The following is a 26,807-nucleotide window of genomic DNA, read 5'->3' as shown; positions in this document are numbered from 1 at the left end:
ATAAGTTCATCTAAAACACTCGATGACCCCTTTTTTACTTATTAAAGGGCCAAAATAAAGGCTTCATTTGACGCACAAAAAAGGGAACTACATACATATGCAACGCATGTGTGTACACCTACCATCTGTTTCCATCAAAGCATGAGTGAACATATAGTATTCACACCCCAAACAAACACCGTGTTACCAAGTATCCCCTTTGAAGAAGCGTGGTCAACGGGAAACGTGAAACGTAAAACGGAACATAATACGAGGTTCAATATTTACGCTGCACATACAAATACACAACAAAAAAAAATTAATAATAAAAAAAAATCCTGAACACAAATATACGCTATGCAAGCTGAGCCTTCTTCGAATTTAAAAAGGGGCGGTACACATACTCATAATCCTCATTGAGGGAGTCGAGCGTTTCTTTGTTTATTTTGTACACGATGAAACTAAATCGGGGACCAACTTCATTTAACATAATTTCGCTTTTTTCATTGGTCTCCCAGTTGTAGTGCCGAAAGTAAATGATGTCATTTTTATTAAAGAAAGTTATAACTCTGTTGTTTTCAAATTTTTGAAGGTCAAAATACTCATTATTTTTGAAGGTGATTTGCAATTCATCGTCCTCCTTGTCGTCCTGTTCATCGAGAATGTGGAGCTGCACATTGTTCGTGACCACCACATCAGTTTGTTCTTCGTTCGAATGTCCACCTTGTCCCTTTCTCCGCGAGATGTTAAGCTTCCTTCTATTCATGCGAATTTTAACTGGTGGAAATAGGTACTTAAAAATGCACATAATTCGTTTCCCCAAATCGGTGTTAAAATTATGAAAAATTAAATGCGGGTTGCATGAAGACACGCTTCCGAGCTGATCTGTAAATTCATGTCTCATTTTACAATCCTTTATGGTGCAGAAGAGAGTAGGACCAAAAGGCAAATGACAAATTATTAAGTTTCGGGGGACCCCCTTATACTCGTGGATAATTATAACATCCGTGATGTTATTCTTTCTCGCAAAATTTAAAATATCTTTAATGAAATAACTTCCTCGATTTATCTTTTCGCTATTTGGAATGAGCAGTTTAAATTCCTTTGCAAAACATTCCAACTGGGACGAGGGGTTCCTGGACGTGGTAATTAGAACACGTGGGTTCTCAACTCCACAAAAGAAATACTCATCATCGAACTTCTTATTGATTGCTTTTTCGTCATACAGATTCATCTGCTTCCTCAATTCGTTTTCTTCATTTTTCAAATCTCCTTGTATCTTTTTATTTTCTTTGTAACTTTTCTTTACGCTCTTTATCTTCTCTGCGTATTTTTTTTTTTCTTCCTCCACCTTTTTTAAGTACAAGTACTCCTTCCGCAATCTTATGTTTCGCCTCAACATGGTTGGGTAATTCGGCTTAAGCGTTGGCAGCAGGTAATATCATCTCTTGGGGAAAACGAGGCACAGCCAAATATACGTATAACAGCAAATGCCTTCCACTTCCTATGCGATATTGTAAATGGTAACCAGAGACAAATGTTCACCTTCTTCGTGTTTAAATTTATACTCCTGAAAAATGTTCTTCCTTGAGCGCTTTTTTTTCCCTGAACAACATGTTTTTTATTATTTTGAGAACATAACGTTTTTTTTGGCAACCTTTGGTTCAGGGCTTTTTACAGGCTTAAAAAAAGAGTGCCTTTTCGTCCTCGTCAATCTTTGAATTTAGAATTCTTTGTCCTTTTTTTTTTTTTTTTTTTTTTGTTTTATTTTCCGCGTCACGCTGGACACTTCAGCCATAAATTGGTCGCTTTTTTCTGCTGTGCCGCTTTATCGTTATGCTGCATAATTTTTTTTTTTTTTTTTTTTTTTTTTCGAATCTTTATGCCGCATTCAACAGGTTTTGTTTTCCCCTCTGGCACCGGAGCTCCATTTTTGCATTCTGTCATTTCTTTTTTTTTAATAATTGTGATCCTTATTTATTTATTTATTTTTTTTTTTTTTGTACCTTTGGCTGCGCCACCTGTTTATATGTAACCTGCTCATAACTATGCACAACGGGGGGGGACAGCAGCGCCTTTGCTTGCTTTCATGGTAACTATGTATGGGGCAACAAAACAGAACAAAACAAAATGCGACGGGCCATGCTACCCGCTGCAGGTCCGCAGTGCCTTGTTTATCCATCCCACTTTGACCGTCTACTGTAATTTTTGATCATTCTCCGCCACAAGCTTTTTTTATTTTTCAAAGTTTGCAAAGGCGACACACAAGTTACTCTATGCGAACCCTTTTGGAGTTTCTGTTTGCGCACACAGTAGGTGATAGCAGATGGTTGAAATTGTGCATTTGTGTATGGTACCAATCGTGCAGAGTGGCATTGGCCATTTGGAACGCTTTAAAAAGGCTTCTGTGCAAGCTGTCCGTTGGTATGTTATAAGGATATGCTAATATTTTATTAGCACATTCAACGGGACACTTCCAGAGGGCGGCCTGTCTACAAAACGTTCCATCAATTCCGCCTCGGACAATTTTAAACCATTCGGTTTGTCCTAACGCACGCAAATCATGCCAAGGAAGTAGCTTCCGGACATTTCCCCATTGACGTCTCAATATGGGCTCAACACAGAAGGGAAAGAGCACGCGGTGGTGATATAATGTTATGCACAGTCATGTATTATTTGCAAGCAGGTTCAATTCGCCTATTTTAAAACGTATAAGGAGCAGAGCCTTATGCATTATACACACCTGTAATATAATACTATACACGGTGTCATGATGGTGAGTAAAACCTACTAAATGATTGCCCCCTGTGTTCATTACAAAAACTGGAACGGGGTGAGCGAAGCGGTAAATTATTTCTTTTTAACCCCTTTGGCACTTTTTGGTCTTTTCTTATCGTTCCAAATTATGTGCTTAAAAGCAAAGCAGCTTTTTTCTTTTTTTTTGTTTTATGGTACTTTTTTATGTTCCTGCCCTCACGTAGCGGAAAAATGGAAAAGCACAAATATGCAAGACAAATTTTTTCTCTAAATTTTACGCATCGGTTAATAAACACCATTTGTATGCATTTCACTGTGGGCACAACTTTCACATGAGGCCTATTCGGCTAGTCTGATACACGTGGTTGTATTTTGTCCCTTGGCTCTTTTTTTACGTGCACAGAAAAGAACCATACTTCCTGTTGCTGTTTTATACAGGGACAGACTAATACAAAAATTCGTTAGTTTTAAAAAAATGCATTCCCCTTAAGCTTTTGCAAGTAATGTGTGGACCGCTCATCACGAGAACATGTTTTTTGCATGAGCAGGTAATGCGCTTCGCTGGATGGGTTTAATTTGGACGAATTCGTGCCAAAAAAAAGGGACCAAAAGGATGAAATTTTGTTAAGACTAATTTAACACCTTAACATTGGACATTCCCCCAAGGGGTACAAAAAAACCGCTTCATTTCGTCATACATGGAGCCGCTTTAAGGGCAAAAAAAGAAGAGAATATTGATTACCACTTTTAACGCATAATACAGCTGGCGCTACATACAAGGTGACCGTTATCTGTACATATTTTTTGCGACATTATAACCGTACAGCAGAAAGGGATTTTTTTTTTTTTTGTTTTTTTTGGGGGGGCTCTCATTTTGCCCTTGGAGGACTCCATCATTCGAAGTTCCAATTCCAAATACAGGGAAAAAATATGAGCAGTTCGCATATACATATACATCATGAATACATATACATATTTATATATGACCATCCGATGCGCATATTTTTTTCTTTTTCCTGTTATACTGTTATTCGCAGCAGTGCGCGTAGAAAGTAAATCCGTTTCTCCGTTGAAAGGCATAACCTCATACAAGCCACGAAGGGTTATCTTCCAAAAGGGCACAGAAAAAAATGGCCCCATGATTAATATAATTTGTTTTTTACGACTCCGCATGATGGAGAACGCTTTCTCTTGGCTGTTCACCGGTGGCGCGTAATCTACTATGTAGGACCTTTTTAGTAAAAATATGCACAAGCTTGCTGCGCCTCCGCTGAACTGCCCCGTATAACATAGAGGCAAGAAAAGCCTGCTCCTGTGAGAAGCAAAATAGTATATGCAGCAGCATATAAAAAAGTATCCTCAACACTCTTGGGTGAATAGGGGGGATTGAGTGTCCTTACCTGTGTTATATATATGCCTTTATACAGGGGGTGAGGATGATGTATAGCATGGAGATCATTAAAAAAACCAGGGGGGTATATATATAAAAGGAATCAGCTCATTTTCGGCAACCCGTTTGATAAATTTATGTACACTTTGATCTTGGACGAGATAAGCAAAACGGACAACAAAAAAGAGCAACATCGTCATGTCGTAAAAACGCTTATATTTTTGTAAAAGCGTGCATACTGCCGTGGTTGAGGCTGCCACAAAATTAAGTACAATGCTCTCTCTATATGAGCGTAGCCCAAAAAAAAAAAAAATAAAATACATGGCGCGGACGGGCGGCGGGGCCATTTTGTGTTCACGTATGAGCACCTAAAAAAGCATACATTAAATTAGCCCCTAGGCTTCGCGGTCGGCTCACGAAAACAAATACACGCATGTAGTTATATATATACATATATATAGTGCATACGCTGGCGATGGGGACTTGTGCCTTGGGGCAAGGGCACATGGGCACAAGCAATATATATAAAAAAAGACTATGCCCCATATAAATACAATACCTGGTAACATGTAGCTTTATATATAAACACTAAAATAGTAGGGCATTACTTTATATATATATATATATATAGATAGATAGATAGATATGCGCATGTACAAAAGAGCACCAACGGGACGGGGCCAAATATGGCCCCGCGGCACCGTGCTTCTGTTTTCCCATTGGTGGCTTGCCGCACCTTCACAAATTTCGAAAAGTAACGAAATTTAGTTCCCTGAATTTTGAACAGAAAATATGCAAAAAAATGAAGCTGAAATAATTTTTTTTTTTTTTTTTGTAAAAGTGATTTTACAAAACATTTTTATAAACATTTTTTTTTTTTTTTTTTTATTTTGCAAAAAAAGAAAAACAAAAAACAAAACAAAATTCACAAGTAATTTTTATATCATATATACATATATCAATATTATGTACAGAAAAAAAGTTTAAGAACAATTGAGGCATTATTCCCATTTTTGCGGAATTGTAAAAAATATATCGTTTTTTTTTTATTCTCCTTCTATATTATATTAAAATATAATATAATTGTTTTTTTCATTCCTTTGCGTTTTTTTCCTCGTTGTTCTGTGTATTCACATCTTGTGGTAACAAAAAAAAAAGAATAAGAAACTTTTCTGCAAAATTTTTTACGCTCGAGAAGAACCAAGCGCAGCGTATGCTTTTTTTTTTTTTTTCCCTAACCACTGCTTGTTGTTGCTTCCCTTTTTGTTCGCAAGAAGAATTGGAAAAACACTGCATACTGCTACGGTGACATTTTAAGCACTCTGTACTTTTACATTAAACCTGCTTTTACCGTTAACGGAAGAGCGTTAAGAACAATATATATACCCCCTAAACCCAAACTCCCTGTTTTTCGGAATTTTTTTACCTTTCTCCCTCTCTTGAGATCTCAAAAATGGCAAGCGGAAAAGCAGCTAAGCCAAACCTCCCCGAATCGAACATCGCCATCGGTATTGACCTTGGTACCACATACTCCTGCGTCGGGGTATGGAGAAATGAAAATGTAGATATCATTGCCAATGACCAGGGAAACAGAACCACTCCATCCTATGTTGCCTTCACTGACACAGAGAGACTAATCGGAGATGCCGCTAAGAACCAAGTGGCAAGGAACCCCGAAAACACTGTTTTTGATGCGAAGAGATTAATTGGAAGGAAGTTCACTGAATCATCTGTCCAGAGTGATATGAAGCACTGGCCCTTTACGGTCAAATCCGGTGTTGATGAGAAGCCCATGATTGAGGTATGCTATCAAGGAGAGAAGAAATTATTTCACCCAGAAGAAATCTCTTCCATGGTTTTGCAAAAGATGAAAGAAAATGCAGAAGCGTTTTTAGGAAAGTCCATTAAAAATGCAGTCATCACCGTGCCAGCTTATTTTAATGATTCACAAAGACAAGCCACCAAGGATGCAGGTACCATTGCTGGTTTGAATGTCATGAGAATTATTAATGAGCCAACTGCTGCTGCTATTGCTTACGGTCTGCACAAAAAAGGAAAGGGTGAAAAGAACATTCTGATCTTCGATCTTGGAGGAGGAACTTTTGATGTATCTCTCTTAACTATTGAAGATGGTATTTTTGAAGTAAAGGCTACAGCTGGAGACACGCACTTGGGAGGAGAAGATTTTGATAACAGATTGGTGAACTTTTGTGTTGAAGACTTTAAAAGAAAAAATAGAGGAAAGGATTTATCTAAGAATAGCAGAGCTTTAAGAAGATTACGAACTCAGTGTGAAAGAGCCAAGCGTACTTTATCCTCCTCCACACAAGCCACCATCGAAATTGATTCCCTTTTTGAAGGTATCGACTACAGCGTGACAGTAAGCAGAGCCAGATTTGAGGAACTATGTATTGATTATTTCCGTGACACTTTAATTCCTGTTGAGAAGGTGTTGAAAGATGCAATGATGGACAAGAAGAGCGTCCACGAAGTTGTCCTTGTTGGTGGTTCCACAAGAATTCCCAAAATTCAAACACTCATTAAGGAGTTCTTTAATGGAAAGGAAGCTTGCAGATCGATCAACCCTGATGAAGCCGTTGCTTATGGTGCAGCCGTACAAGCAGCCATTTTATCTGGTGACCAATCCAATGCTGTGCAAGACTTGTTGCTATTAGATGTGTGTTCCTTATCTCTCGGTCTCGAAACCGCAGGAGGTGTCATGACCAAGCTGATTGAGAGAAATACCACCATCCCAGCAAAGAAAAGTCAAATCTTTACCACTTATGCTGATAACCAACCAGGAGTGTTGATCCAAGTGTATGAAGGAGAAAGAGCCCTAACTAAGGATAATAACTTATTGGGTAAATTTCACTTAGACGGTATCCCACCAGCTCCAAGAAAAGTACCACAAATTGAGGTCACTTTTGACATTGATGCTAATGGTATCCTTAACGTCACTGCTGTTGAAAAATCTACAGGCAAACAGAATCATATCACCATTACCAATGATAAGGGAAGATTGTCTCCAGAAGAAATTGATCGTATGGTGAACGACGCTGAGAAGTACAAAGCAGAGGATGAAGAAAACAAAAACAGAATTGAAGCCAGAAACAGCCTTGAAAACTACTGCTACGGTGTGAAGAGCTCTTTGGAAGACCAGAAAATAAAAGAAAAATTACAGGCATCTGAAATTGAAACTTGCATGAAGAGTATCACTACTATTTTGGAGTGGTTAGAGAAAAACCAATTGGCTAGCAAAGAAGAATATGAGTCGAAACAGAAGGAAGCTGAATCAGTTTGTGCTCCCATCATGTCCAAGATATATCAGGATGTTGGAGGTGCAGCTGGCGGAATGCCCGGTGGAATGCCTGGTGGAATGCCCGGAGGTATGCCAGGAGGAGGAATGCCAGGTGGCATGAATTTCCCAGGTGGCATGCCAGGAGGCGGAATGCCCGGAGGTGCTCCTGCTGGAAGTGGACCCACCGTAGAGGAAGTCGATTGAACAGGGGCTGCTTAATCCAAAGCAATCACCACAAAAACATCGCTGCTGAACACACTGTGGGCTGATATATATATATATATGTATATATTGTCCCAGTTGGGTGAAGAAAAAAAAAGGGGATAAATTAATAATATGCGCCGCCTCTCTTATATGGGGGTCTTTTTACAAAGTGCAGTTCGCTTTTTCCCCCGCGAAGAAAAAGATAAGAGGAGAAGGAGCTTCCTTTCCTTAGGGCGCACCTCCCATGTATGGAAGAGTGTATATACACACACAGAAAAGCACCATGTGCGTGTGGTCCATGCGATCCTTTTGAACGCGCGTCTGGTGGGTTTTAACACGTGTGTCCAACAACTGAGTCACATTTTCCCCCCCAAAAAAAAAAAATATATATATATATAAAAAAAAAATAAAAAAAAAAAACAATAATTAATCGTTATATATTTTATCATAATTTATCGCGATTCATCATTAACTGTGTTAATATGTACGTGCGCTTGTTCGTACGTATAAGGACCACGCATGCGTTGTAAATTTATGTAACTTTCTTTTTTTTTCTGTAAATGAAGGAGCTATATATACATACATGTGCATGTGAATGCTGATGAGGATACTTTTTATAACGAATCGTGCGAATCAGTTCAGATGTATATATTTTTTTTTTTTTTTTAAAGCACAGAAAGAGTAGCAAACACGACAAGAAATTTATGTGATAAAAATTATAGTTACATTGGATTCTGTATTGGCTAGTGGCGATTCTATGGTAAGCCGCTGCGCCCTGTGCACTTTTTATATGTGCCAAGTATGTTGGATGGTCAAATCTGTTGCCCCCATTTGGGTAACATAAAGAAAAATAGGTTCTCAAAGGAAAGCATTTCGACAGGGGGCCACGCTGGGTGGAGTGTACTATATACACCACGTTGGAAAGTGTCTCACGCTCCACGTCCAGATTGTCCCCTTGTAGCCGCTCCAAAGCGTATATCGCGCAGGACGCGTCAAGTGGTACATCCCACTTACACCAAGTACTATTTTAATGGTCTTCCGTGAAATGTGTGCTCTCCGTGTGGACCCTATTGTGATCAAACACGAGTGGAGCAATTTTCAAAGCAAAAGGTAGTTTAAAATGGAGGAGAGGGCATATGGTTTCCAAAAGGAAAAAGCTCATTTAGCGCACACACGTCATGCATACCTTTTTAAGGATGCCTTGCATGTAGTGCACATACGCAATGTTAAAAGTTAGTTGGGGGAAGAGAAGAAAAAAAAAAAAACTTTTAAGGGAACAATAAACACATGTTCACACCATTTTAAAACAAACAAAAAAAAAGGGGGACATTGAAAAGGCACTATACTCAATACGACAATACGCATGTTATAAACGTAGAGAATTCGTGCTCCTCTCATATAGAAACATGATTGTACATGTCCTTCAAAACATTTCGAAGAAGGTAGAATGACGGATCGAGGGAACTTTGAACTTTCCAAACGATGTTCCTTTTTGTTCTCTGGACCATCGTCTGACCGGTCGGTCCTCGCGTGGCTATGTCCCGTTCTTCCTTCTTAACACATGTCTTTCCGTCAATTATAATTTGATTTTCTTGCGTAAAGTTTAAGCATCTTTGAAATGTGCTACTTATAGCTTGGGATAAATTTTTCATGTTTACTTCACCGATGTAGACACTACCACTGGGGACGTGTTCTTCATTTGTGTTGTCTGCACTCGAGAGCATATCTCGCATTTCTGACGAAGCATCAGACTCGTCCGATGAGTCGCCTGCACAATTTGGATCGTCTTCCCCCTGTGTTGCTCCTTCGCTAGCTGCCTCGTCATCTATGTAGTAATCCAAAAAGGGTTTCTTCTCATTCGACTTTTCCTTACTTTCACTTTGGCTTGTTTCCTTGGGGGCACTTTGTTCCCCCTGATTTTGACTTTCCTTTTCTTCCTTTGTATGTTTTTCCCCTTCCTGCGTCTCTTCATTTTGGTTGTCTAGGGCAACGGAGTAGTTCGCCTCACTGAATTCGCTCCAGAAAGTGCTGTGTTCGTTGATGAACCGTTTTCGCCTGCATTGGGAGGGGGGAAGCAAAATAAGAGAGAACCGTTTTACGTAAAAAAATGGCTATACTAAACATTTTAGTGTTAGCGCATGCACCTCTGTTAACAAGATACAGGTGCAGTAGCACTTCGAACCCCTGTGGCACTCTCTCCTTTGCGCGCAGCGCTTTGGGGGCATTTACCTTCTGGTGCATAGCTGCGAACTGGGTTCGCCCTGTGTGGAATTTAGGGTTGCCTTAATTTTAAAAACGTTCAACTGCCTATCCGTAACCTTGGTCGTGTTGATCATCGTGTAAATACTTTTAATACGCACATTCTCGTAATGAACACTTAGAGGAATGCTAACCGAGTCGAGAGTCTTTCTTTCACTGGAGCAAAAGTAGCGATTCAAATAAATACTCCTCTTATTTGTACTGCTTGAACAATTGGGGACATAAAAACTGTGCAACTTTATTTCCTCCATGGATTGTATTGTTGAGTGTAGTAACATTTCGAAATGGAAAGAAAAGAAACTATTGCAGCTTGGAAGGAGCACAAAATTTTGGGGCTTCATCAGATGTATTATAGTGTTAAGGGAATTTTGGTTAATATAGTTTTCTATGTTAAATGTTCTTATGGAGCAATCTACCGGAAGGGAGACTTTTTCTTCTTGGACAGTAGTTGGAATGGTTTTTAAATATTTGATTAATTTTTTTTTCCAGGTCATTTTCGGCGTTTCCGATGAATGATTATTTTCTTCGTAAGTCTTATCTAACATGTTGTTCCCCTTTCTAGTCCTTTTTTCTCCACTTCGCTTTTTCTTCTTTTCTTGGTAGTAATCTGATATTTGTATCGTTTGGTAATTTCTCTTTCGCTCATCGTTTGCAACACTGCTTTCTTCGTTATTTTGTTCAAAATCATCCTCATCATTTTCCCTTGTAAATATTTCTTCATTTTTTACAAATGCTGTGCTCATACTTTTCTGATCTCTCTCTTTTGAAAATGGATGTCTCATGGTATAACTTTCATGTCCATACATATCATCCTCATCACTGGTTTTAGGTTCTGTTTTTATTCTTACTTTTTTTTTGTGTGTGTGCGTGTCCTTGTTATCATTACCAATTTTGTTTAGATGCGGATAGTACGTGTTGTCTGCATCATCCGACTGTTCATTTTTTAGGAGGTGATTGGACAATTTCGAATATTCATTGTCGCTTATTCTTTCCTCTTTTACTCTGATTTTTCCCGTTCGTGTTTTTCCTCTGGAGGATTCCATTCCGTCCTGTGAATATTCATCATCGCGGTCGCTACGGTAAGCACCTTCATATTTGTCCCTCTTGTGGTTAGCGCTTGGCTTCCCACTTCTGCCCTTCTCCGTGGCACTATCACTGGCATTGCTGTCGCTATGGTTGTACAGCTTGTTGGGGAATTTGAGATCTCCTTCCGCGCCTTCTTGTTCTTCCTCCTCATCTGAATGGTAATACGCGTTGTAGTTCTGCGGATCGTGTGGGGCGTCGTCCTCTTCCTCCCCTTCATCATCCTCATCATCGTCATCTTCATCATCGTCATCCTCATCATCATCTTCATCATCCTCATCGTCATCATCCTCATCATCATCGTCGTCGTTATCATCCTCTTCTTGTTCTTCATCGTCATAGTCATCATCATCGTCGTCATCCACCTCTTCATCATCGTCGTCTGCCTCGTTGCCTTCCTCTGTGTAGGCGCCAAGGCTTCTCTCCCGTTTGTACTTCTCCTTTTTTATAAATTGTTCACCCTTAGTGCCCTCCCGCTTCAGCTTATCCATTCCATCTCTGTCTGTCTTCCCGATTAAGTGAGCCTCCCCCTTTTTTATATACAGCATCTCTTCTTGTGACTCGAAAATGAATTTTGATTTTTTTTTTTTTTTTTTTTCTCATGCTCTTCTTCTTAGTCTTCTTAACATTTTTACCAACAGCTTTGCTAAGCATGGCGTCTTTCTCGATGTTATTTTTTTCTTTTAAATAAATTTCATATAATTTTTCGTCGTCGATTTTTACATTTTGGCTGTAGCAAAAAGATAGCTCTGCTTTGCTCTTTTGATCCTTATGGGTAAAATAATGATTACACACTTTGTGCGCAAAGCTCGGAGCATAGTATCTCTTGGTGAATATTAATGCGTTTTTTTTCCTGGTGAGGAACGTTGACAGAATCTGCTTCACCGTGTCGTTGTTCAGAGAAGCCGGGAAGGAAAACAAAATGTAATATCCATTTTCGTATTTTTTAAAATCGCTGTAGTTGTTTATACACACCACGTTCTTCATTTTTAAAATATTTATTCTGTTTCTGTGGAAATTACTTTTTATGTGGCTGTTCAGGTAGGTCAGCGACGCGAACAGCAGTCTTGTGAAGTTTTCCCTGGGGGGGTAAAAAGTGCATGGGGGAGAAGTGGAAGATGTACAAGTAGGTGCGTCAGAGAGCAATTTAGGGCGATAATACCCCCTTGTTAACAGTTAGCAATTCTTTCGTGGCTTTTCTTACGCATAGGGACAGAGGAACAACAGGACGTATCTCTGCATGCTGACCTCCAGGAGGGCGTTGATGTGGAACAGGAGATCCAGGAAAACGCCTGCAAGGGAGGGGAATTCCAGTTGGCAATAAATGGGGGCATAAATATAAATGGGTGCACATGGACGACCCGTCCGGACACAAAAGGGGAGGTAGGCTCCTCTACAACCCGTGGATGCGGCAGCATTGTGCCCAAACGACTTGCTATTATTCCTCCTCTCAAAGATGATCCCCCTCTGCTCCTTGTGCAATTTGTAATGCTTACTGTCAATATCCACAGGGAGAAGTACACATCCCAGGTTGTTCATAGTCCTGTTGACGATGCCCAGGATATTCTTCATGTCTACCATCTTTGTGTAATTTTTATTTGTGTAGCGAAAATTGCCAATGTAAGTGAACACATTGGACTGTTGTAGGATCTCCGATTTTTCAATAAAGGTATAATCAGACATTTGGGAATTCACAGAGTACAATATTTTGGAATTAAAAAATTTTATAATCACTGCGGAAGATCCTATGTTGTCTCCATTATTTATAAAATATATGGGAAGCATACAAACTGTTTTTTTTTTTGGACATATGATTTTTTTACAGGTGTAGTGTTCTCTGAACTCCAACGCAGTTACATTGCAGAACAGCTCGTTCACGATTTTGAAATATTCATCATCTTTAAAAGATTTTAAAAAATTGCAACTGTTCGTACATTTGAAGTAACTCAGGAGAATATACTTGCTGTACGACTTGACGTATTCGTGACATATGATTGGGATTTTCCTCTTTCTCTTCTGTAGTTCCTGGAACACCAGTGGTGCGCACCCCACGAAGCTGAGGCCGTGGTTTGTGATTACCAAGACGTCTACATATTCGCACACCCTACAGGCGGAGTAAAAAAAAAAAAAAGAAAGAAATATTGCAAAAACAATTCAATCACATGGTGGTATAATATTGCTCGACGTGGATTGACCAGCATCCACACTGCACCTCCACGTAAGAGCGGGATATGTGAACACACTTGTATGATTCTTCAACGCACGTGCATCCGCTCCCTCCTTACTGTAACACATTCTTCACATCCTCCGTGCAGAACTGATCATCCCATCCGCAATTTATAAGGACATAAATATTTTTATCTTTGTCCTTTGCGTAAAAATCCTTCTTGTTGTTTAGGTAGTCATAATTATAGGTCTTCCTCAAAAGAGGGTCCCCTTGATCCTTGCCCGTTGCATCACCGTTGGGGGCACATTGCTCTTCCATGGGTTGTTGTTCAGCGTCCTCTTCAATTCCCTCCCCGCTCGGTTCTCCACTCATCATTTCTTCCTTATCTCCATCCTGCAAAAGCGCACTCAACTTGCAACCCTTGTTGGAACCATCCAGGTCTTTAATTATCAGCAGTGTGCTGTAAAACTTGTGACTGTATAGGGGGACGACCTCCAAAATCATTTTTGCCAATCGGGAGCCAACCTATCTTCGATCATGCGCATAAACCGTTTGACGTAATTTTCCTTCTTTGCTTTACGTATGGGGCCTATAATTTGCTTGCTCGCTTCTTTGGGATGTTCAGCTAATCGGTTCAAGAACAATGACCATTTTTTGTTTTTTTTTCCTGTTCTGTTTTATAGGGGTGACATATGATACGTTGGCCACGGAAAAGCCGTTTCAGCAGCGTGCGTTTATCTGTGCTCTCCTAATCTCACATGTGTGAAAGGTCTCCCCCAACAGCGTAGGGAGCAGTGCGCACTTTTTATAATGCCAAACCGTGCTCATTCAGTAGGCCCTCATGAGACAGTCCTTTGTGTTCTTCTTCCTTTTCGGTGGAGACGCGTGTCACATGTACAAAACCATCCCCGCATTGATATGTTGTGGCTTGTGTTGAACACGATCACCATCCGAATGGGGACGGAACAGGCATGCGAAAAATAAAAAGCTACAAAAAGAAGGCAAAAAGAGGAAAAACCATATTTACTGAACATATCGTCCTTCAGGGCGAACCTTATTTCCTGAAAAATTCGTCACACGTATGCGCCACTTCAAAATTGGTGCTTTGCGAACACGTATAGAAAGAATGCGTGCTTCTGTGCTACTCTGTTTTTTTTTTTTTTTTTTCTTAAAATAGGCATATGCTACATTGCACGCGTTGTGCCTATACACGGTGCCGTTTTGTTTTTATTACGTGGCCATCCAGTTTGCGCAACAATATTTTTATACGCGGAGAACGAAGGACAAAAAACACAAAACAAAAATTGCCCACATGGTAAGCTTATATAAGAACTTTTAGTGTTGCATAGAAGCGCAAATTTTTAATTCTCTCATAAAAAAAGTGTTCGCGCGAAAGGAAAAATAACATGCCTCTTTTCTGCGCATATTCTTTATAGTTCTTTCTTCCTTTGCAAAGTGGCAATTTTGCAGCAAACAATACATGTAAAACCGTTTTTTTATTATAAAACAACTGCTAATTTGTGAAGTTTTCTTTTTTTTTTTTTTGGTTCTATCAATGAGATGAACTCCTGGCGCAAGAACCATTTGAGCTAATGCTCCTCATAGCCATCAAGTGTAGTGCGAGTGCGACCTACAACCCACTGCTACATGACGTGGAAAATACGCATAACAGTTATGCACAAATATAGAGGTACCTGTCCGCATGAGACGCCTTCGCATACGGTACTATACTTCCGTCCGAGGGTACCCACACAGCATAAAAAGTAAATCACGCACAATAGAAACCAACAACAATGGTGATGGCCAAAAAAGGGAAGAACTTTAAAAGGGGGATTAAAAAAGAAGGCAGTAAACACGCAAAAACAAAGGAGAGTAAACCAAAGACTGCAAAGCAACATGAAGAAGAAATTGTCCAAAAAACAAACATAATTGCAATTAAGAAGAGTGGAATGAACTCCGTTTTCAAATCGCTATGTCGAGATTTAGCTGAAGTGTTTTCCCCCTATTCTGTAACTTTATACATAAACAAATTAAAAAATTTAACCGAGTTGAAGAAAAAACTTAAGGAGTTATCCTATAAATATACAATTAGCATACACATAAGCAACCAAAAATTGATGTATAATATTACAAGCAATTATACTAAGTTGACATTAACATTTATCATTAAGAGTTTCACCAATGCATCAGTGGTTAGGTCTAAAAGTGCCAAATTTGCTTTTCACAATTTTAGCAAATTTAAGCCTTTACTCATTTTGAAAAACTTCAATAAATGTGCAAATCCTGAGATGCTAAATTATTTAATCATTATACAAAATATACTGAAAAATATGTTCCCCAATATAAATCTCAGAGCGGATGGCGCTCACAAACCTAAGAGAGTCATACTATACAGCTACAACAGCGCCGATGAAACTATCTATTTTCGCCAGTATGTGACAAATTTAAGACAAAAATCGGTTAAGGAAATAATAAATGAGGCATACCGAAATGATGACCTGGGGGAGTATAACAACATGTACAATTTTTTATCCAAACGAATGGACCTGAATAGTGCTAAAAAGGAGGAAGAAAACGAAATGGTGGAAGTAGGACCACGCGTTAGCTTCAAGATTTTTAAAATTGACGATCAGGACAAAGGTACGCAACACATTTGATGCATTAACATGGAGAGCACAGTTGGTGCTTCGAGAGAAAACGTCAAATTTAAGCCCTGCGTGTAAGCTGTTTACCCACAACGAGGGGTGCCAAAGACGTACACACTTTATTGTACCTCTGTGTTGGCAAATATGTGCATAAAGTACATAGATTGCGAAGTGTAAAATGTTTGTTGTTTCCCCTTTCTTTTTTGCAGTTATATACTCCATGACAAATCAGACGTGATCCTGTAGGTGTCAAGAAAATGGAGCTTCCCATTTTGCGCAACCTACCCCTGAATGATTTTGTAGACCATTGAAGACTTTACTCTGCGCGTATGCATAATGTAGCGCGCCAATTTGCGATTTGAGGGATGTAGCCGTGTAAGCTACCTTTCCGCAGTGTTTTGTACTGTTTTTTTTTTTTTTTTTTTTAACATTATGACACGTGTGCCTGACCCGTTCAGGCGTTTAACAATTGGTTGTAAAAAATATTCCAGATTATATCCCTTAAAATGGCTAGTTGGAAATTTTTTTTTTTTTTTTTATGCTTTAGTTTCCCTATTTTGGCTAGCTAGGGGAAAAAAAAAAAAAAAATAATAGAAAAAATGGGAAACAGAGAAACAATATGCACATGTAAGAACTCACTTATGTGTTCAAGAAGATATGAATGGTTACATCAGTACATGTAGACAATTTTGTACACGCCACGTGGCCACAAATCATATGCGATGTTGTTGCCCATTTCATCATGTTGTTTTTCCATTTGTTATATGCCACCCGTGGCATTATTTTTTTTTTTTTCGTATGATGTCGTTATGCAACCCTTTAATTTTTCTCACACATTTTACATATGTTATGTGCATAGTTAATACGCATGAGTTTTTTTTGTGTTGTTGTCCCGTGAACACCCCCACTTTATCTTTAAACAGCTGAAATTGACACTGCTATCAGTGTAAACCCATTTGGTTGTCAAAACAAGACGAGGGCATGTACCGCCTGCAACTGGTCGAAGTAACAACTGTCAAGTTGTGCCGTCATATCGTGTCGCATATTTCAAACTATGAGCTGCCTTTTGCGAGTTGGTTTGCTCATAAATTGGACAATATAAGCCGTTTCTTAAAAAATAGAAGGTGTCGGAAAAAGACGTTTTGTGTGCATCGGTTAGCCCACACCTTATTTTTATTTTGAACCTTCGTGCCCGTTTGAATAAACATTAGGGAAAAAATAACCTCCTTAAGCAATCCCGTTAAGCACCGCTGTTATGCAAACTCGCTGACGCATTTTTTTTAATTGCCAAAGCACACACCTTCGCAAATATGGGGCTGAAATGCTACGTCATTTGCGCATGTGCACTGATGGTTCACCTGTCGGTGCGCTGCGTTTCGAAAAGTGAAGACTTGTTTAACCCCCGTTTATACACCCATAATGTTGACACCTCGGAAAAGGAACACTTGATAAATTATCTAGGCATGACGTACGACATTATTAGAGGAAACCCCTTGGGAGATCCTCTATACGCGGTAGACATGGGGTACAGAAGGTATGTCCTAAGGCATAAGCTAAGTACAGGGAGTGATCAGGATGCTGAACAAAGTGGGCACCCTGTAACAGAGGATCAAATTGGCAATCAGGATGGTTTGTCCTACACAGCCTCCACACGGACGAACGTGAAATGTTCGAGCGGTAAAGAGATACACATAATTAACGGATTAGACGACATCAATAATGTATATAAAAGTTACAAATTCGAAGCGCAATATGATATTCACCCTTTTAACGCATCCAATTATTACAAAATGCTGGTTGGAAGAATTAACAAGGGAGATTCCATAATCATGCAGAAAGAAATTTGTGTAAAGTATATGGTCTCTTTATCAGCAGGGCACGATATGCTGGACCCGTTCTTTCTAAACATGTTGAGTGAACTGGGGAAGAATTACCAGAACATCGGAGGGGACAAGTACAAATGCGATGTGCAATCATACAGAAATAATAAATATAGCGAGGATTGCCTTAAAACGGTTACGCCCTGGATGACATTCTTCAATTTATATGGAACGCACTTCATATCGGGGGTTTACTACGGGGCGAGGGTGATAAATAATTTGTTCGTAGAGAATGACTACCTGAAAAAGGGTGGTAGAAAGATTCGGCTGTACACGAAACGGTTAAACCCGTTTGGCAGTGCGAGTAGAAGGGGACACCACCGTGGCATTTTGTTCTTTGGCTCGGTTATATCGAGTGACAAAGTCAGGCATATAGCTGAACGGATCGTCATGGTCCAAGGGGGTGACGAAGCAGAAGTGGCACCCCCCGCACATACTGGACAAGACAACCCTGACGGAAGACAAAACGGCACAACAAAAATTTCACACAAAAAATGGAAAAATTCTATCAAAGGAAGTTCTGCAAAACCTGTAAAGCTAATTTTGATACCCTTCTCCGATTTTATAGAATCGGCTGATGAAAAGAATGCGTACTATAAGGCCTTGGAGTTTTACTCAAATTTGACTTATACCAATTACAACCCATACCCTTTTCAATTGAACAGAAGCGAAGAGGATCTGGACAAGATGCAGATAAAGAGGTGGAATCAGTATATAGACAAAAATATAAATTTCAATGTTACGCCCAAGTGTAAGACGGGGGAGAAAATCCTCAGCGGGTTCATCATTACAAATAAAAAAAGACTTTATGATGATAATAACGTCATGCACATGTGTCCACTATCTAGAGAATGTTCCAGTGGCATAAATATCGAATCAGACAAAAGTTTTGAATTCGGATGGGTTCTATGTAGTCGAGAAAAACTGCAAGAAATACACCAGATGAAAAAGCTAGTTCAGGGAAATAAACCAGTAATTACATGTCCCTCAAATATGAAAATAGCTTTTGGTTTTTCCTTAACAATGCACAAGGGCGTCCACACGAACATGAAAATCGAACCTTGTAAAAGTAATGTAGCGTCTTGTGGGGTTCCACCCGAGGTGGGAGAAAATTCGCATGGCTTTCTTTGGGTTAACTGTCTACCTAGCAACAAGCGTCTACTACTGGAAACGTTGGAGTCCAAATCGTTTAGCGAAAAAATGCACTTAAATGATAATACCTTGGTTAGGTTGGAGTGCTCACGGGGGAAGTTCATCATTGCGGGGTTCGCAGTCGATTACACTGCGTCGAGCATGGATGATTATCTGATATGTCCCGTGGGAAGTTCCGCCTGTGAGTTGAAGATTCGCGTTCAGCAGATGCGTAGCCAAGAAGTGCATGTGCCGATCATTTTCATCGTCTGTTCGTCTCTCTAAAAGGTGTGGGAGACCATGCAGTGTACCTCTATGCGTTTAGCATAGGATGGAGTGTTTCCTGCGTCGCTGATCTTCTTAGATGATGTTTTCTGTAATATATGTTTTTTTTTTTTTTTTTTACTTTTTCCTTCTTGACTTTTTGCCCCATTCTCCGTTGTCAATACTCATATGATGTTCGTAATTTTTGCTGCACAATTATGGTGTGCAAGTTCCGCGTATGCTCTCTGGCGTTGTTAACTGCTCCGCCCGATCTATTTTTTTTTTTTTTTTTTCCTGCATTGTTTGGTTGTGATTTTCCCCCAGTATGAGACCTAGAATAACACGCAATGACCACGTCAGCTGTCCACAGCGTGGTAACTCAAGCACATGGATTTTCCCCGCACCGCCCGCATTTGAGGACGCGAGTGTGTATGTGAGTACCATGCGAACCCATTTGGTACACGCATGTGCTAACCCCCTTTGTGCGCCTTTTTGGAGGTGTTTTACGCAACCCTGTCCCCTCCTGAATGTCACACAGCTCACACAGAAAAGAGTAAATCCATCTTCGCATTTCTGCGCTTTGCTGGGTGCACGAATACCCAATTGCGGGAAGGATATGATAGGCATAAACAAGGTGTTGTAGGGGCCTCCGCAATACCTCGTGGCCCCAGCTGGGTTAATCACGTCAATGGCCTCAGAGGCGTCCTTGCTCACGATGGGGGAACATACAGAAGGGTTGCATCCGTTGAGGTGCTAAAACGGGGTATCATTTTAATCATTTGCTTAGAATCACCGAAATGGTGAAGCCGTCCCATACATAAGAGAAACAAAACGGGCTACAAAAAAAAAGAAAAAAGAAGCACTACTGAGACGGTTATATCCGCTTCGGGGAACAAATCGTAGCACTTATTGCACTTCTTACCGATCGACTGCTCTAGATGGGTGAACTACACTATAGTTGACGTTGTATTGAGGGAAATCCGCAATCGACCTGAAGTTTTTTTGTTTTTTTTTTTTTTGTGTGACGATATAACTGTAGGGTACATTCACAGTAGGGAGAAAATAATGGGCGGGCAACACCAAAATTTTCGCAGCCCTAATGGCACAAATTTACAAATATGTGTTGATGTACCAACCTTACCCACATTGCTTTCTATTGATGGGGACGCTTTCAGCTCCGAGTAACTGTGTGGAGATATTCCACTGATGTTTACCGCTGCACAGCCAGTAATTTTAGGCACCAATTTGAGCCTTCTTCGGAGTATACTCTCCCTTGTGAGTATGGGTGAAAGTGGGGGTATTCTTCTCACTTAGCTTTTTTTTTTCTCCATGCACAGTTGTGTGAGCTTGAGGGATGGTAGTCAATGATGCCACGAGGTTTGAGGGCGCTTAAAGATCACATTTGGCTTCATCTGATGTGTATAATATCTGTGTAAGGTATCACGTTGGGGGGAGATGTGCGCATGTACACATCCATATACGCATGCAGATAGAGATGTCTAGTGCCCCTCGCCAGTGAGGAAGCAGCAGGGGCAGAGTCCTAAAGGACGTGGAGGAATTGTTGCCTGGGTACTTATTAACAATGGCCTCCGCGAGAAAGAGCACGTCGTTGGTCGTTTATGGATGGTTACGTAGAGGTGGTATGTCCAGTTGGGGGAGCCACATATGTGATGTCGCCAGAAGGTGTGTTATGTGCACTACGGTCCCCCGCGCAAATGCAATAGGTGCAAGAATAGAACGCGCAGCTTCATGCAATTCAATTGATGGAAAAATCACTGAGGAGGAGTTTCTCCCCCCAAGAAAAGCGATCAAGCTGAAGAAGCAAATGGCGCTTGAAAGTGCCAACAAAATAATGTTGTCCAAATTGAACCTACAAATTGAACAACTGGATTGTGAGAAGTTGATGAGATACAAAAATGTAAAATATGCGATAACGCTGCAAGAGAAGAAAGAAATTTTATCATATTTAAATATCTATCTCCTTCGTAACAATAAGGCAAAGTACTACATTTTAAGTGTGCTGATGTTTCGTATTGTGTCTAGGATGAGTACCTATCAAGTGAAAGAGTTGATATATGTTCTACACGCTTACAAGGAAAATAACTTTTTGAGCCCCTTCCTAATGGTACACATTATGACCACATTGAGCAGCGAGGAATTTGCAAAAAAAATGACACTAAATGAATTCCTTCTCCTGGTAGACACCTTGACAATACCGTTAATAATGACAAACGGCTTCGCACAAATGATTCAAAAATTCATATGCAAAAATTTAGGCATGTTTAAATGTAGTGATTACTTTGCGGTTGGGTATTTTTTGGCCAGGAACAATTTATACAACGAATCTGTTTTGAATTTCATTGCCGAGTTTTACAAAAATTTGGCCATTGCAAGGAGGTTGCAAAAGGAGGAATGTAATACCTTTGCTCATTATGAACATGCATTTTACAGTGGGGAATCCAACAAGGGAGTAACGACAATGGATGATACCTTCCTAGCAAATGGGAAGTTAACCCATGTAGGAAAAGACATCCATAAGCATATTTTCATTTTATCAAAATATGGATACAACGATATAGATATGTGTATCAATTTGTTCAGAGTGGCAATCGCGCGATGTGGATCTTTGCGACCGCTGGAAATAAGCTCCATTTTGAAATCGTTGCAAAATATGAAATACTACAATAGCTGCTTATTTAAAGTGTTGGTGGGTAATATTAGGAAGAATTTAAGTCAGTACAAAACGAGTACCCTGATGGATTGCTTAAACAGCTTGTCTTATTTCAACCATGTAGATGATAGGTTGCTCACCAAAATATTAGTCACCCTTCCGAGAAGGATCTCAACCTATACTGCCAACGATTTTACCAAGCTGATATTTTTTATAAACAATTTTACGCGATTCTCCAGTTATTTTATTGTCTTTATAAATAAGCACATTTTGCTTTTTGCGTCAAGTTTTAATATGCTCCATTTGGTAACCCTTTTGAAAATTTTCGCTCACCAGAATTTGATAAGCCAGCCAATTCTTCACTTAATAAATGTGAAGTTGGAGAAATTTATTTCGTCTCACTCGTCGGGAAGTTTGTCGGAAGGCACCTTCATGGGCCAATCGTGTGTGCAGGCCATGAAGGAGGTAAGTTTAAGGAACTTGTTTGAAATTATTCACATTATCAACTTCATGTCAGTGAGGTACCCCCAATTGACGCATAACTGTTTGGAAAGCGCATTCCTCCTTCAAAATGGGCACAAAAATATGCACCCGGAAGAAGTGAAGTGTATGACCTATTGTTGTTGCTACTTCATGCTAGTTAATGATCAATATGGGGACGCTTCGGCTATTCGGCTTCACAAGCGTGTAAGCAATTTTTTTTCCTTTTTGGACTCATCGTTGTTGGGGGGAACCCAAAATGGACAATCGACATGGTACGACGAGAGGGAGGATGCCCTAACTAAAGGACATACGCATTTGAACAAGAATCACAATTTATCACCCCGCGGGGAGTGGATCAATGGGTTGATGGAAGCAAGGGTTACAAGTACGTACCGCAAATCAGATGGCAAAAAAGACAACACGAATGAAGTGAAAAACCAAATGGGGGTAGACATATACGTGATGATAATACGAACGTTTCTCACCGAATTCATATATCACCGCACGAGAGACAAAGTTGAAAATTGTTACAACTTGTGTGGGGAACATATGAAGCGCCTTTTTTTCCACAAAATTGACGCGGTACGGGAATACGAGCATAACGACGGTGTAAACACGCTTAAGAAGTTGTTTCCCCTGATGTATTATCCATGCGTAGATAAAGCCCTCTTGAAGAATGTCCAAATGAATAGACATTTTCTGTCTACCTATTTCGTTGGGCCCACTCGGGAAGACAAAAGCCAACTTAGCCAAAGTGAGCACGTCAGGAGAGAATTTTCGTATCACCAAAAATCGCTCAACGAAATGTACCAAGTTTTGAAAGACCTACCTCAGACGGATTACAAGTTTAAGCTTGTTAAAAATGCCAACTGCAATTCCGTTTTTCTTTACATTCACTACATATTTGCGAAACGTGCGCAGGGCAAAGGCAATGTAGCCATTTTATTTGGAACGCAGAATTACTACTACACCACAGTGGGCGAATTGTACACTGATCTTAATCCCCCTTGTACCAACAATCTGCCTGAAGAGAAGCGCCTGACCAAGGAGGCTATAGCCCAATTGCAATACTTCAAGCTCTTTTTTGACAAGGTATATTTGGTGCCTGCCCACTTATGGCAAAATATGCATGGAGAGGACAAAAGGCGCTTTTTTGTTACCTTGCTGGATTTGTAAATAAGCGGAATGGCCATTTCGAGCGGAAGGGGAGCTGCTCCCAACCGAGTTGTTTCTACTCCGTCTCGCCTAATCCAATTGGTGGTAAGGACGCACACAAGGCTAGCCATATAGACGTGTATATGTGTGTGCAATTTATTTTTTTTTTTTTTTTTTTTTATTATTAACAGTCATAATATATTTTTTGGCTAGCTGCATTTTTCTCTACAGTTGACGCCATTTTAAGGCAACGTTGTTCTGTGCACTCATTTAGCTAGGCTTTTGTTTGTTCTCCCATCATTTAAAGGGAAAGTTGTGTGTAAATGGAAATTACATTTTTTTGCTTGACACATTTTATTTTTCGTTTGTTTTTACTTCATTTTTTTTGTTTCATTTTTTACGCCGTCTTCGTGTTAATATAACTGAGGATACCAAGCGGCGTCTGTCCCGTTTGCGGTTGTAATGTTAAATGCTCCATCATTTAGTTTCTTTGGAGTATATTTTGTAACGTCTTAATTTTAATCTGTTAAGGGCAGCCTGCTTGTGGGGCTTTTATCACATTTACGATATTATTTGCTTTGCTTTTACGCACACGGGGATAACTCCCTCCTCAGCCCTTTCAATGTTGTAACAAAAGGAGCATTTTCAAAATGATTAACCATTTGGCGACGAAACGATTAGGTGCGCTGGTCTACTTGCTCTTCACCTTGTGTAGAAACGCCGAGAGCGGCGATATCGGGAAGATCGAGAGGATCAACACCCCCGTGGACCGCGCCCACAGTGACCATATCGACCGTGGTAGCGATGAACAGTTCAGCAAGTACATAGGGAAAGGGTACGACATCCTGTTCGGCTACCCGCTGCCAAACAACGAGCTTGTGGAAGACCCAGGATTTAGAAACGAAATATTTGACACTAGAAATTCTGTGGACATTATCAGCCAAGTGGCCTGTCACAGAGACGAATATTTCAGCTTCGTCGAAGGGATCAATGATGTTACTCACTTAGCCATGGATAATATAAACGTTGAAAACGTTAATACCAGCATAGTTCCCTTCTCTGCCTCCATGCCATACAAAAGCTACTTTTCCGACTTAGAAATAGGAAGGAAAAAATACCTAGTTGTACAGAACAGCTGTGTGCACAAATACGTCACGTACAACTTAAGAGACACCACTAGGCATATTAATAGAGAGTTCTTACTGGACACGGAGAAATTGCCCATTTTGGAAAAGAAGGTGAATGAAGAGGAATGCATGCAGGGGGGATACCTATGCAGTGAAAGGAAGGGACAGTGTGCAGGAAGCATAAAACTGTGGATTGATTTTTTCCAGAAATATGGAACCCACTTAGTTGTGTCTGCGCATTTTGGGGGGCGGTCCTTCAACTCCTTGGAAGTTTCTAGGCGTACGATGGAAGAAGCGAAGATATACACCTATAAGTACGCCCTCGGGAACGTCTCGAACTTGGACGTATTCAGGGCGGCATGGTTGCTGCAGGGGGGCGCCGATGCCAGAGAAGATAACGGTGGTGACCATATTCCTAAGAAGCCACACAAGCAGCTGCATGATCAGGCACTTAACCAACCTCCCCGCACGAAGGACAACACCGTGGGGGAGAAAATTGCCAGCCTGGACATCCGCGGGGGAAACCAAACGTACAACGGATGGAACCAACTGACGTACACAGTCTGGAAGGACTCCATTTATACCAACCTGCTTCCAGTTCACCTGGACTTAATTTCATTGAGCTCCTTCATGCGTAAGGAAAAAAAGGAATCATACGACAAGGCCTTGGTTTACTACAACAGCCTCTACGGAATGGACAAGGAAAAGTACTACCTCTCACAAGACATTATAGATGTGCTGGCTGATGGGAAACAAATAACAGGATCGGCCAAAGGTTCGCTCATTTTAAGTTGCCCAGTTGGTTATGTTAAGAGCACTGGGTTTATCCTAACCTATGACACATCGGAGAGGCCGAAGGCGAAGGGATCCAAAAAGGGAGACGCAGCCAGAATCCGTGTGTATCCTTGCCTGAACAAGGGGGAGTACGACATTTCATGTTCCCACATAAATGAAAGCGATTCTGTTATTTCCTTCGGATGGCTGTATTGCGCAAAGTACAGTTTTGTGCAGTTCGAAACTTTTTATGCAAATGGAAGTCACGCGCAAGGGAAAAAATCGCTACAGGGTAAGTGCTCAGAGGGAAGTAGCTTAGCCTTTGGATTTAAAATGAAGTTGGAAAAAAATAAAAATTTGACCAGTGTGAAAGTGAAGGCATGTCCCGTTGGTGAAGACAAGTGTGTAATTAGTGATCCGAAGGCCAATTCTGATTACCTACTGTGGGGGTTCTGCGCCCCTTTATCATTTCACAGTATTAACTCATTGCAGGTTACATACATTGAAGAGTCCAACATGATGAACGAAGTGCAGGGTGCTTGTTCCGACATGCACAAAAATAAATACGATGACATATTCCTTGGGTTTTCATTCTCCGTTGACAATGAACTGGGGCGCGTTGAGGTTTCTCCTTGCGCGATGAAGACAAAATCCTGTGTCCACAAAATGAGCACAAGGGCGACGAAGAACTACGCGGGCATGTTCCTGTTGTGCAGAAATGACGGTGGCGCCCGGAGGAAGTTTTCTTCCCCCACGAGGTTGGCGCAGTGACGAAAGGAAGAGGTATATGTGTGCGGAAGCGCAACAACTCGCTTTACACGATGTGATACCGTGGACGGCAGTTATGCAATGAGGTAGAACACACGGAGGTGTCCTCTGCGCGTATTTTTGAGTCTTTCTTCCGCGCGAATACGTTTTTGTGTATCATTTTAGCTTTTCCCCGTTTGTGCGTCGGGCTGATTTTCCTAAGCTCCTGCGCGATGCTATACAAGTTGGTGATTTTGCGCGTTCCTTTTTTTTTTTTTTTTTTTTTTGCCCTTGATTTTGCATCACGATGGCCACCGTCAGGGCGGGTAACATGGTGCTACCGCAGCGGCAGTGATAGCGGCTGTCATAGCGGCAGCGCTTTATTTTCATTCTTTCCTGTCCACCTGCGCGATAACGTTTGATCTGCGTTGTGTTCTAAAGTTTTATAAAACGATCACGGCTGTGTATGTAGCTTTCCTGTGGGTGTGTTTCAACTGTATGGTAAAAATTGCAATCCTCGCCTGTGTAAGGGGGATGCGTTCACCGTTGTGCCGTTCATTTAAGCCTTCACGAGCATCGCGTATGCGCCAGTTACGTGAGCACTATGTGATGTTATTCGTAAGTGTTAATACAGCTTTACCGTTTAAGAGGTGAAATACACCTGGATCGGGGGCGGACCTTTTCCAGTGGTGAAACCACACAGAAATGGAAGATATACGTCTTAGTTTTTGCAACGGCGGGGGATAGAATTCACAAAAAAAAAAAAAAAAAAAAAAAAAAAAGCATTTTTTTT

General features: G+C 40.5%; 7 protein-coding genes across 7 annotated transcripts; 5 read left to right on the top strand and 2 right to left on the bottom strand.

The window, feature by feature from the left end:
* Positions 1 to 334: 334 nt before the first annotated feature.
* On the bottom strand, positions 335 to 1,381 carry AK88_00824 (uncharacterized protein; the record flags this gene model as incomplete). Its single annotated transcript, XM_012478468.1, has 1 exon — positions 335 to 1,381. One exon carries the CDS (start codon positions 1,379 to 1,381, stop codon positions 335 to 337), a length of 1,047 nt encoding a protein of 348 aa, XP_012333891.1.
* A 4,198-nt stretch (positions 1,382 to 5,579) lies between these two features.
* On the top strand, positions 5,580 to 7,628 carry AK88_00823 (hsp70-like protein; the record flags this gene model as incomplete). Its single annotated transcript, XM_012478467.1, has 1 exon — positions 5,580 to 7,628. One exon carries the CDS (start codon positions 5,580 to 5,582, stop codon positions 7,626 to 7,628), a length of 2,049 nt encoding a protein of 682 aa, XP_012333890.1.
* A 1,394-nt stretch (positions 7,629 to 9,022) lies between these two features.
* AK88_00822 (uncharacterized protein) lies at positions 9,023 to 13,641 on the bottom strand (the record flags this gene model as incomplete). The annotated part of the gene is made up of 6 exons (XM_012478466.1): positions 9,023 to 9,683; positions 9,858 to 11,520; positions 11,606 to 12,051; positions 12,175 to 12,262; positions 12,467 to 13,074; positions 13,256 to 13,641. 6 exons carry the CDS (start codon positions 13,639 to 13,641, stop codon positions 9,023 to 9,025), a joined length of 3,852 nt encoding a protein of 1,283 aa, XP_012333889.1.
* A 1,289-nt stretch (positions 13,642 to 14,930) lies between these two features.
* Positions 14,931 to 16,020, top strand: AK88_00821 (uncharacterized protein; the record flags this gene model as incomplete). The annotated part of the gene is made up of 2 exons (XM_012478465.1): positions 14,931 to 15,777; positions 15,992 to 16,020. 2 exons carry the CDS (start codon positions 14,931 to 14,933, stop codon positions 16,018 to 16,020), a joined length of 876 nt encoding a protein of 291 aa, XP_012333888.1.
* Positions 16,021 to 17,092: 1,072 nt separating this feature from the next.
* Positions 17,093 to 19,078, top strand: AK88_00820 (uncharacterized protein; the record flags this gene model as incomplete). Its single annotated transcript, XM_012478464.1, has 1 exon — positions 17,093 to 19,078. One exon carries the CDS (start codon positions 17,093 to 17,095, stop codon positions 19,076 to 19,078), a length of 1,986 nt encoding a protein of 661 aa, XP_012333887.1.
* A 1,561-nt stretch (positions 19,079 to 20,639) lies between these two features.
* On the top strand, positions 20,640 to 23,387 carry AK88_00819 (uncharacterized protein; the record flags this gene model as incomplete). Its single annotated transcript, XM_012478463.1, has 1 exon — positions 20,640 to 23,387. The coding sequence occupies one exon, from the start codon at positions 20,640 to 20,642 to the stop codon at positions 23,385 to 23,387; it is 2,748 nt and encodes a 915-aa protein (XP_012333886.1).
* A 629-nt stretch (positions 23,388 to 24,016) lies between these two features.
* AK88_00818 (uncharacterized protein) lies at positions 24,017 to 26,038 on the top strand (the record flags this gene model as incomplete). Its single annotated transcript, XM_012478462.1, has 1 exon — positions 24,017 to 26,038. One exon carries the CDS (start codon positions 24,017 to 24,019, stop codon positions 26,036 to 26,038), a length of 2,022 nt encoding a protein of 673 aa, XP_012333885.1.
* Between the last annotated feature and the right edge of the window lie 769 nt (positions 26,039 to 26,807).

Source organism: Plasmodium fragile (assembly GCF_000956335.1).
Source record: "Plasmodium fragile strain nilgiri unplaced genomic scaffold supercont1.6, whole genome shotgun sequence".
In the NCBI taxonomy this organism is placed as follows: domain Eukaryota; phylum Apicomplexa; class Aconoidasida; order Haemosporida; family Plasmodiidae; genus Plasmodium; species Plasmodium fragile.
The sequence above is the reverse complement of the archived record's forward strand: the minus strand, read 5'-3'. Positions and strand labels throughout refer to the sequence as shown.